Source organism: Grampus griseus (assembly GCF_964374135.1).
Source record: "Grampus griseus genome assembly, chromosome: X".
In the NCBI taxonomy this organism is placed as follows: Eukaryota; Metazoa; Chordata; class Mammalia; order Artiodactyla; family Delphinidae; genus Grampus; species Grampus griseus.
In genome coordinates this window covers 31480071-31492949 of record NC_138999.1, presented here as the reverse complement: position 1 = coordinate 31492949, position 12879 = coordinate 31480071, and the positions used below count along the sequence as shown (strand labels likewise).

The window sequence follows — 12879 nt, the reverse complement described above, 5'->3', positions numbered from 1 at the left end:
GAAACTAACACACCATTGTAAAGCAATTATACTCTAATAAAGATGTTAAAAAAAAAGGACAAATACTACATAATATTGCTTATATGTGGAATCTAAAAAAATAAAAAGAATGATATAAATGAACTTATATACAAAACAGAAATAGACCCACAGACACAGAAAACAAACTTGTGGTTACCAAGGGGGAAAAGGGAGGAAAAGGGGGGATAAATTAGGAGAATGGGATTAAGATATACACACTACTATATGTAATACAGATAACCAACAAGCACCTATTATATAGCACAGGGAGCTATACTCAATATTTTGTAATAACCTATAAGGGAAAAGAATCTGAAAAAGAAAGAAAAAAATATATATATATAAAACTGAATCACTTTGCTGTACACCTGAAACTAACATAACATTGTAAATCAACTATACTTCAATTGAAAAAAAAATCCACGAACAGTTTCCACACCATACCAGAGTGATTTCTCTAGAATGCAAAACTGATCATATCAACCTTGTGTTTAAAATCCTTCAGGACTTCTGTACTGACCTTGTGCTAAAATCCATAAAGTCCAGATGCCTTGGTTTGGCTTATGAAGTCAACCATGGTCTAATTTCTGACTGGGCTTATTGTCCACCCCTCTTACCCACAGCCATACTGTTTTTATTCCTCAGAACGTACAATGCTCTATCAAACCACAGGCACTTCCACATTGAATTCCCTTTATCTGGAAAAAATGTTATTGCCCCACCCCCCCAATAAAACTCACCTATCACCTCCGTCACACAAATTGTACTATCTTTCTCTCTAACCTATGCCCCACCTTGCCTGCCAAACCCTCTTCATTGCTCAGGGCTCAGTTTAAATCCACCTTTTTCCTAGAAACCTTCTCCAAGACACAGGAAAGTTAGGTTCCTCTCTATGTCCGCTCATCCTTAGTTCTTTGGGCTTACCCTGTTATAACATTTGTCATCCTTCTCTGTAATTATATATATTTAGTTATTTACATACTCCAGGACACAAAATCCTTGAAGAGACAGACTATATCAAGTTTATTTTTATACCCCCAGAACCTATTATAGTAGCTGGACCATAATAGTTGTTGAATAAATTCATTCAACCAATATTTGTTGAGCCATCTACTATGTAGCTGACACACTATTAAGTTCTGAGTTTACAAGTGATACTTGGTATCTAAATTCATAGACTTATAAGTTGGGGAAGATGGGTTAAATGAATGAGACATATACATGAAGGCATGAGGGAGTGAATAAGTGAATGGGTGAGTGAATGAAGCCCACAAACCAAGATTAGTACTAGCTTGTCCATAAACTAGGACATGTGCGGCTCTTCTGTTTTGGAGTTGCTCCTCTTTATCAGTAGACAAAATTATATAGGAGGCAGCCTGGAGTTAAGAAAGAAAAGAAGAAAATTGTCTTTTCCCAAATCTAAGTTTGGGTGAGAGTCACAAATACCCCCATACATTCTTCTGGGAATTACTAAAAAACATACAGGATTTCTGCTCTTGACATCCAGCAAGAAAGACAGGGCAGGTTACTGGGAAAAGAAAAGGTAGAGAGGGGGAGTAACTGGGAATCAAGCCGCAGAAGGAACTCCCCAGAGGGTAGCCTTGGGTGGCTGGCTCAGTGGAGGATTTAGAGTGTCAGAGGGCAACAAGAGGGACCTGGGCTCCTGGGCCCCAGCAGAGAACAACAAGGAAGAAATAAGCTTTACCTACATCAGATGGTTTTATATGGCCAAAATCAGGTGATCTTGGAAGAAAGTATGTATGCATGTGAACCTTTGTACCCACATTTCTAAACTGAGGATATTACTGGTTGTGAAGAATAAACAAGATCACATTTAAAAAGCATTTTGTGACAGAAGTCTTAAATGTATTACTCACTATTTAGATTTCTATTTTATCCTTTCCTTTGAGTGACTAATTGCTGCTTCTATTTGACTTCTTCCTTCTTTTAACTCCCTACCCTACAGCTCACCCTATCTGTGGTTGTAATCTATGAGGACAGAGCAAAAGCCTCTATTGGTCTTAGTGGGCAAGATCCACAGTGCCATATTTGGAAACCTAGGGAATGATTCCAAAGACTGAAATCAGGACTTGTTTAAGCAATAAAGATGTAGGGTGTGAAGGTGCAATTTATGCTATGATAATCTACCCAAATATGTAACTTAACATGAAGCAAACTGGAGAATCTCATCAACACCTGGTCTCGCCTACAGTTGTATGATTCCTAGTAAATATCTCTCCAGAATAACTTTATAGCAAGAGTCTACTAAGCATTAGAGGTAGAGACCATAATTTTCACCAATAGCTATTCTTTCTTTCTTTAATTTCTTTCTTTCTTTATTTTTTGGCTGTGCCACACCATGTGGGATCTTAGTTCCCCGACCAGGGATCGAACCTGCACCCCTTGCATTGGAAGCACAGAGTCTTAACCACTGGGTCGCCAGGGAAGTCCCCCAACATCTATTATTTAATCCTTCCTTTTATGTACCAGAATATGTCTGTACCTACCAATTTTAGAGACTACATTTCTCAACTTCCCTTGAAGCTAGGTGCAGTCATATGACTAAATTTTGCCCAATGGAATGTGAAATGGAAATGATGCATTTTTCAGATGACATCCTTAAAAGGTATTTACCTGTCTTCTACTCTTTAACCTGCTCTTCCCTGTTCTGAGAAACTGATCCAGAAATGAAAGTCCAGTACTGAGGATGGAAGAGACACCCACTATTTCTAAACCACTTCTCCACAATAGATAGAAATAATATTTCTATCTTATTTGGGCCACTGTATTTTTTAATCCTTTACAGCAGCACTACCTATACCTTAACTACTACACTATTCATATAAATCAACCAAAAAAAACCCCTAGCAGTGAACAAGAGTGGAAAAGTTACCTTGTATGTCTGAAGGAATACATCTGTCCATGCCCGTTTACTCCAGGTTTCAAACTTTGTAATATCTGTAACAATAGAATGCTCTTCCTTAGGTATATTGGAAAACTTGGGCAAGGTATTAGTGGAAGACTATAAGAAATAAAATATCACAACATTAATTACAATGCAAGGCAAATGTAAGTACAAAGTTTTAACTACTTAGTTAGCATACAATTTTTTTCTTTTAATAAAACCTTTACATGTCTTTTTATCCCACTCATCCAGATCTCTAATTCCCCATGTGCCAGTAATAGAAACTATCAACACAGGTAACTTTCTGGAACTCACAGCCCCTATTTCATGTTGTAGATTTATTCAAACAATGTAGCTACTAGCTCACTCTGTGGCAGAAGTGGTAGAATGAGATGCAAAATTATTCTGAATTCTGAACCCCCAAAGGAGCCACACCCTTTGGATGAAGCCACAGGAACTCAGCAGCGTGCCAAAGAACAGGCCCTTGGCTCTTCTACTAATGTCATGTGGTGACTATAGTAACAGTGCCACAACTAAAGGAGCGTTGCCTCAAAGCCTACAGGCTTCTCAAGATAATTCCTCTTCTCAATAGGTTTTCATAAAATGAATTGTATAATTTGAAAAAAAATGAATATCTTGTTTAATTTCTCCCTATTCTCCTCTAAAACTAAAGAAAGGAAGTGGCAAGTGGCAGGGAAAATAAACCAGTATTTTCTTTGAAAGATATACAGTCTAAGGATGTATTTTAAGAAAAAATTTAAATTAGCACAGACCATTCTTTATTTCTAAATCCCTTAAAAGAAGCAATTACCTGTATATTTAAGAAAGCCACGTAATCATTTCTGTATGGGAACTCCACAGAGATTTTTAGACAAATACAAATATATACTGTCCAGAGAGGCATAATCCTTAGGATATTTCATAAATAAAAAATCAAAGATTCTAAAATAAAATCTAACAAAGACCAAAAACCAGTAAATTCAATAACAGTGCAGATTTTTCCAAGAAATTAAATTCGCTTACTGTAATTTCAATCCACTTCTTACAATCTTCTGGTTCAAGCAGAAATTCTGGCAGTACATGAGAAATACATGCTCCTTGAGCACTAAACTAAAAAAAGAAAAAAAACATTATTATAGCATAATACGATCAATCTATTACTTGCATTTGAACTTCGATGAAATTATTTCAATGTCATATAGTTTATATATGCATTGAATTTTAATTTTCAAATTTAAAATTTACATAATTAATTTAAAACTTTCCTTAACAATGAAATGTGCATATGATGTTTCCTTTGGAGGATTAATAGTGAGAAAGAACTTACTAAGTGCCTATAGCCATACACATCTACCTTTACATGTTAATGGGACACAGACAGTTATATGACTTGGACCCTATTGTCAAGACCATTTTATTGTTGTTATAATATTATAAAACTGAAAACTACCTGCAAAAAGTATGAACACAATAGAACATCTATTAGATAGATCATTAATCACCCTATGTTCATTGAATGCCTATCACCACATATGCCTGAATATAGAAAACTCCAATGTAACATAATCCATCGCCTATTTTTCCAGAGAATATCTTTGATTATATAAATTTATAGTATCTGAAGCAGCAAATATCTATTTATATTATTATATACATGTAATAGCATATACATGTATATAATTTATATTTTAAAATATATTTTTTCACTGTCATATTTCTTGAAATGTTTTTACCTGAAGTCTTCATATGCATGTCCACTACCACCAGAACCACTCTATAGCCATCTAATACAAATTTGGCAAGAGTGTTTTTCAGTGGGGATTTGGGTGTTTAGGTCTAACTCATTTAGTGAGCAGGGAAGGCCACTTACCGTAAGCATTTAACAGAGAATTTACCATAAGCTTTTAACAGAAAATGCCAGATCTAGTACTTAACTCTATAAACACCCTCAGCAGTTTGCGGTCCTGTAACTAGTGAAAAGTGGGAAAAAGTAAAAGCAGAAAGATGATTCTGAAAGCTCAAACCTTAAAGATAGTACAGATGAATAAGAGGAAGGCCATGTTTGTGGGAGTGGAAGGAGACAGCATGGTTCCAGAGTTGTTAAGTTTGCTGTGGCCCTGGGCCAGTCAAAGCTAGTGGAAGAAATCATGTTGCATACATAAAGCTCCTTTGTTTGGAAAACAAACATCATTCCTTCTCTTTGATTTTGATGCATTTCCCACCTGCATTTGCATTATTCCTGTGTATCTTCATTACACTGGAATCACTATAGGTTTAAATAAAATCTAATTTTAATGGTACACCACTCCTTAGCAGAAGTAGCCGCACTAAAGCCTATGTAAGAATTCAATGAGATGATGTCCATTAACTTGAAATCCTAGAGGTAAAACAAACAGCTCAGAGCCTTACGAAGAAACTGGAATACTTCCTTGCATGCAAAGCTAAGACAGGACGTCAGGAGGAAATAGTTGCTTCTACCAAATGCAACTGAGAGCCTAAGGAAAACTATCAGGGAACCACTAAACTGAGAGTTTCTTGAGGGAGACTACACGGTATTCATTTGAGTATTCCATAGTGCTCAGCAGAGAGCAGGCCCTCAGTAACACATTGAGGCCAAAGAATGCATTTTTGCATTGGTGAAGACAACAGGCCCAAAATGGAGCTGCTTATACTAAGCCCCACTTCACCAAATCAAGACTTCTTATAGTTTTGGCTCTCCCAGAAATGGAATCTTAAACCAGTCAATCAGAAATCGCCTGATCAGCACTACTTACGTTATCTGCCTGACAGACACCTGCCATTCCCTAAAGTAAGCTTGGAATAACCAATCTGCTTTTTTTTGCTGTAGGGGCAGAAAACTTTTCCTTTCTTCCCTTCTAAATTCGTTGGCTGGTCGAATAATCAAATTGACATAAGACAGATTAACAGGGGAAAAAAACAAATTTAATTACATACCTATGGGAGCCCCACAAAGACATGAAGATTCAAAGGTAGTCAGGCAGTTGAGGTTTACATACTATGCTGAGCTTCGGAGAAGTGGGTAGGGATCTGGGGCTTCAAAGAGGAGGAAGGAGATTCATGGGAAGATGGGAAGTACAAGTGTTTGGTAAACAAATATTTGCCAAGCCATGAAAATAAGTCTTTCTGATGTAAAAAGTTGTTGCTGGTAATAGCTCTCTTCCTGGTACAGGCCCCCTATCTAAATTCTTTTAAGCAGTTAAGGGAGAGGTAAAATGCTTTTCATGAGTCTGCTGGTTCTCAGTTGCCATTAGCTCAAAACAATCCCCACGCCAAAGTGGGACATTTGGGGGTGACATATCGTGTTCCCTCTCACTGCCTCAGTTCAACTTCCTGTTCTTGCCCCCTTCTGCCTATAAAAATCTCTTGCCTTCAGAGCTCCTTTCTATCTGCTAGATTGAATGCTGACTGACTGATGAATTGCTGAAAGCCAGGAAGAGCTTTAAAATTTACTCAGCTGAATTTTGTTCTTTAACAGCACTTTACAGAGGCTGTTATGAAGTGAGGGGTAGCAGAATAAGCCACCCTAAAATATGCCTCTTTCGCATACCAATTATTTGGAGAAACTGCAGAGACAGGAGAAGCTTTGAAAACAGAGTAGAAGTTATCGATTTGTAAGGGAAATCTACATTTCTAAAGCAAATTTACATTAGAAAGGGGGCCTGCACCAGGAAGGGAGCTATTACTACAGATAACTTTTCCACACAGGAGACTTATCTGGCAGGGCAATCTTTCTTTACCAAACATTGCCTCCTCTCACCTTCCAGTAAATTCCACCCCCCTGCCACCCTTTGAAGCCTTAGACCCCTATACACCTTAGGTCAGGACTGCACATACACCTCAGTCCTCTGGCTGCCTTCTGAGTCATATCTTTCTGAGGCTACCATACTACTTACATAGGTAATTGAGTATGTTTTTTTTCCTCCTGTTAATCTTTTATTCTTGAGGTTCAGCCAAGAACTTAGAGGGTAAAGGAATAATTAGTTTTCCTCCTCTACATGAGACTTGTTCCATTCTTTTCATTTTGAATATATCTCAAGGCCTACCTTCATCAAACGATAAGACAATATTTACAATTATGTTTTGTCAATAGATTTTATGTGTGGTTAGTAGTTTTACAGAGTTGACTCTTATAATTGATTTGATTACATTTTACATTTGATTACATTTATGCTAGGTTTTCTATTTGAACCTTCTGAGTTTACAGAGTAGAAGAAAATTAATTGAAATGAGTTATTAAATTTTAAACTTAATCTACAAAATTATACTTTCTCATTTACTGTGTAAAACATATAATTTCACTTGTACAGAACTCCTCACTCACTGACATCAAATTTAAATGGGAAAGCTAATAACATTTATGATTATTTTGAACTTTAATACATTTATTTCCATAATGAAACATACAAACATATCTTGGATTAACAACCCAATTCTATTAACCATACTGCTACTTTCTAAATGTTGAAGAATTTTATCACAGCTAACATATCCTGATAGACATGTATTTGCTGATAAAAGAGCAATAAATTTGAATAGCTTGGCTTTAATTCCAAAATCATTCTTCCATATCTGCATTCTCATACCATAAAATGTCAAAACAGAAACCACCCATGTTAATGTTAACACTACTGGGAGCTGTGACAATAATAATGCTCCAAGAATAACATGATGATCACAAGTACCATAGAGTTTAATGATGCTATCAGAAAACTGATTTTTATAATGCACAAACAATAAGGATTTAAGTAACGAAACTTCCTTCTTTTGTTCACAGTTAATACACCATTAGATTTTAAAAGCACAACGAACTTTCTAAAACAAGAAGAGCATTAGAATTTTTGCCTTACTGAATTAGAGCATTTAATTTATTGCATGAATCATCAAGGACCAAGTGTAGGAAGTGGTAACATTAAAAGTCAATCTATTTTAAACTCATAAAAATTTAAATAAAATTCCCATTTTATCTAATGAAAACACAACAACCTACAGACTGGGAGAAAATATTTGCAAATGATGTGACCCACAAGGGCTTAATTTCCAAAATACACAAACAATTCACACAATTGAATAACAAAAAAGCAAACAACCCGATCAAAAAATGGGCCAAAGACCTAAATAGACAATTCTCCAAAGAAGACATACAGATGGATAACAGGCACATGAAAAGATGCTCATCATCACTAATTATTAGAAAAATGCAAGTCAAAACTACAATGAGATACCACCTCACACCAGTCAGAATGGCTATCATTAAAAAGTGTACAAATAACAAATGCTGGAGAGGGTGTGGAGAAAAGGGAACCCTACTACACTGTTGGTGGGAATGAAAATTGGTGCAGCCACTATGAAAACCTCCAGTACGGAGGTTCCTCAAAAAAGTAAAAATAAAGTTGCCATATGATCCAGCAATCCCACTCCTGGGCATATACTCAGACAAAACTATAATTTGAAAAGATACATGCACCCCAAAGTCCATTGCAGCACTACTTACAATAGCTGAGACATGGAAACAACCTAAATGTCCATTGAAAGATGAATGGATAAACAAGATGTGGGATATATATACAATGGACTATTACTCAGCCATTAAAATGAATGAAATAATGCCATTTGCAGCAGCATGGATGGAACTAGATATTATCATGCTAAGTGAAGTAAGTCAGAAAGAGAAAGACGAATACGATATATCACTTATATGTGGAATCTAAAATACGACACAGGGCTTCCCTGGTGGCACAGTGGTTAAGAATCTGCCTACCAATGCAAGGGACATGGGTTCAAGCCCTGGTCCAGGAAGATCCCACATGCCACGGAACAACTAAACCCGTGTGCCACAACTACTGAGCCTGAGCTCTAGAGCCTGCAAGCCACAATTATTGAAGCTTGTGTGCCTAGACCCCACCACAATGAGAAGCCCATGCACTGAAACAAAGAGTAGCCCCCACTCGCCACAGCTAGAGAAAGCCCACAAGCAGCAACGAACACCCAAGGCAGCGAAAAATAAATAAATAAATTTATTAAAAAATAAATAAAATAAAATACAACACAAATGAACATATCTACAAAACAGAAACAGACTCACAGACATAGAGAACAGACTTGTGGTTGCCAAGAGGGATGGGGGTGGGGGAGGGAAGGATTGGGAGTTTGGGATTGGTAGATGTAAACTATTATATACAGGATGGATAAACAACAAGGTCCTACTGTATAGCATAGGGAACTATATTCAATATCCTGTGATAAGCCATAATGGAAAAGAATATGAAAAAGTATATACACATATATGTATACAACTGAGTCACTTTGCTGCACAACAAAGATTAACACAACATTGTAAATCAACTATACTTCAGTAAAAAAATTTTTTTAGGAAATAATAACTTTCATATGAGAAAGTAATGTTAAAAAAACACCAAATTGAATTCTGTCTAGAGTAATCGCTTAGAAACTTGTTAAATATGTATGTAAATGCTGTTTACTTCTATTAAGATCTTATTTTCTGAAGATAAGTAGTCTTTTCCTTATGTGAAAAGTAAGTGGGATTGAATAGATGATCTTTGGGTTCATTTCCAGTTTATTTATTATTTTTAATTTGTATTGGAGTATAGTTGCTTTACAATATTGTGTTAGTTTACACAGTATAGCAAAGTGAATCAGCTATACGTATACATATATCCCCTCTTTTTGGATTTCCTTCTCATTTAGGTCATCACAGAGCACTGGGTAGAGTTCCCTGTGCTGTAGGTTCTCATTAGTTATCTATTTTATACATAGTATCAAGAGTATATAAGTCAATCCCAATCTCCCCATTCATCCCACCCCCTTCAATAAATTTTTTTAAAAATAAAAGACACACTTGACAAATACTGGTTTTCTGGCATTCTTATAACAACAAAACATTTATTTCTAATAGAACAGATTTTTAAAATATTCTATTTCCTGAAATAATATCACAAGAGTCAGTTTTTGGTATGTCACTAATGGTTATCCCACTGGAATAATTTAAGAAAACATTTTGGCATATGAACGCCATAGATCATAATTTATTTAAATAATAATCTAATATGCATCATGTAATACACATTTTATTATTTCTAATACTTTTTATCAACCAAAGAAGTTTAAGAATTATTATTGTCAATTTTACAGATATTGAAATTGGAGCTTAAACAGGTTAAGTACTTTGTACAAAGTCACAAAAGTACAAAAGAGCTAGAATTTAAGTCTGCATCTGTCTGATTCAAAAGTCATGCTCTTTAATCCACTTCACTGCACTGTTCCAGAATCACTTCTTATGCTGTTGCTTTGAAATATTTCCATTCTTAGATGAAACTCCATTAAATAAGATACTATAATGGTCATGCAAAAGTAAGAAAGATATAAAGTTTTTAAAGATAAAAGAAGTGAAATCACAAATGGAATTAAATTTATTGGGCTGGCCAAAAAGTTTGTTCCGTTTTAAGTAAAAATAGACATTTTTCATTTTCACCAAGAACTTTATTGAACAATGTATTCATTAACTGAATGAACTTTTTGGCCCACCCAATACTTATAAAGGGAAGAGAGTTAGTTTTTCTAAGTATATTTATTTTGGTGTATGAACAATTTGTTTAAAAATCAATGAGTCCAACAGAATGGGAATGGTTCCATAAAAAACGGTATCTCTTTGTAATTAAAAGTGATGTTTGTAAAGAGTTTTTAACAAAACAGGGAAATGTTTATGTTAAGTTAATAAAGCAGGATTAAAATATGTTTAGAAGGGAATCTCAACTAAGAAATAAATATGCATAAAATTGACTTGAAGGAAATACAGTAAAATGTTAACCGAAGTTAAAAAAAAAAATCAATAGAATTAGAAAGTAACAGTTATAGTAGTCTTATTTTAAGTGATATCCTACTTTACAGTTTCAATGAAGGGTACATGATGTTTAGATTCTGCTTCTATTTTGAGTTTTATATTATGGAAAATACAAATCAAAAAAGTTTATTTTTCAATGAAAATCACATCATAAAAATGATTACTGGTTATAAACAAATGAAATTATATCAAAGGATGTTAGGTACTGTATTAGTCTGCTCAGGCTGTCATAACAGAATACCATAGGCTGGGTAACTTAAACAATAGAAATTTATTTTCTCACAGTTTTGGAGGCAAGAAGTCCAAGAACAAGCAAAGCAAGGTGCCAGCCAATTCAGTTTCTGGTGAGACCTCTCTTCCTAAGAAGACAGCTTAGGGTCCCACCCTTATGACATCTTTAACCATAATTACATCCTAAAGGTTCTATCTCCAAATACAGTCATAATGGGGGCTAGGGCTTCAACAAGTGAATTCTAGGGAGACACAATTCATTCTATAACAGGTACAAAAGACAGGAAACATTAAGCATATTACTTTGAATACAGCAATATAAAATTTATTGTAAAATACAACACCCAATTTATATATATATTTTTAATAACAGAAGACACATGGCATTGTTATGGTCTGAAATATGTGCCTCTAAAAGTCATATGTTAAAAACCTAACCCTCAGTATTCCAGAATGTAATTGTATTTGGAGTTAAGGCCTTTAAAGAGGTGATTAAGGTAAAATGAAGCTCTTAGAGTGGGCCCTAATCCAATCTGACTGGTGTCCTTATAAGAAGATGGAGTTTAGACACACAGAGAGACACTAGGGGGGTGTGCACACATAAGAAAGACCATGTAAGGACACAGAGAGAAGGCGGCCATCTGCAAGCCAAGCCAGAGGCCTCAGAAGAGAATCAATCTGCAGACACCTTGATCTTGCACTTCCAGCCTCCAAAACTGTGAGAAAATAAATTTCTGTTGTTTAAGGCTGCCAGTCTGTGGTATTTTGTTATGGTTGTTCTAGCAAACTAATATAGGTATTATGGAATAAATGCCTTAAAGTTATTTTTAAGACTTTATAGTTTAATATCATACATAATGTTCAATGTATGACATTCATAGTACATACCCCACCTTTCTCCAACTTGACCCTCTCTCACTAGAATCTCTCCTAGAATGCAAATCCTTTACCTTTTCTTCTTTTACCCCTAATTTTTATATTTCACAAAATTTTTCTGTTTTATGACTGTCCTGATATCCAATTTCAAAGTTTTATTTCTTTCACCACATAAGCTCAAAAACTAAAGCTCTGTGAGTGACAATGTTAATAAATAAAAGTTTAATGAACATTGGCCACATTCCATGTTATCAATGACCCTGGGTGTTAGAGATGCCAGATGAATGAGATGTGCTTCCTGTCCTCAGAATGCTTAAAAATTAGTGGGGTACACAGATTCATGAATAAGTCAGTGGTGTTGAAAATAATTTACATAGTTATACACAGCTGTGCTGTTTTCCTTAACAGAATCTTCCTCATTCTCCCACTCAGACTGGTTGTAGAGGAACAGGAGGAAATGTAGACTTGGATCTTCACATATCTTAGTCTCTTCTAACCTGAACAGTCTCTTTACAGTAACTCTGTTCTTTGGGGTAAATAGTCAAAATTTCAGACCTTCCCATCCCCCCAACAAGATGGTAGCTGGGAAGAGGTAGGTATATTTTCTACTAAATAAAGCTTCAACTTCAGGTTTCCTCACTTTCATGAGCCTCTTCTAAAGCTATGCATGTAATTTTTGTATTTAGAATTTGATATTATTTTATAAAGAAGGGATCTCCAAAATGTGTAAGGTCTCTCAGAACATGGATCAGCCCTGCAGTGGGCTTTCATGAGGGAGGAGAGACGGGCTCTTGTGTCTGTACATGCATCTGTCACTACTTTTCTGGATACTCAGTCTCTTTGGCAATGCCCCCTCTCTACCTGGAGCCTACTGACATGTTGCCATCTGCTACTGAGGCCTGAGATAGGGATCCTGAGTCTCTCCCCTTAGTCCCACCCAGGACCAAGAGGGTCTCATAAGTGACTC

At 35.7% G+C, this 12879-nt stretch overlaps 1 protein-coding gene across 1 annotated transcript in view; it reads right to left on the bottom strand.

Annotated features, from left to right (window-relative positions):
* Nucleotides 1-12879, bottom strand: part of CFAP47 (cilia and flagella associated protein 47) — a gene marked incomplete at both ends in the record, with an annotated part of 513170 nt that overhangs the window by 285286 nt on the left and 215005 nt on the right. The window contains 2 exon segments of the mRNA XM_082682021.1: nucleotides 2915-3043; nucleotides 3950-4036. Of these exon segments, the coding sequence (XP_082538147.1) occupies nucleotides 2915-3043; nucleotides 3950-4036 (216 nt within the window).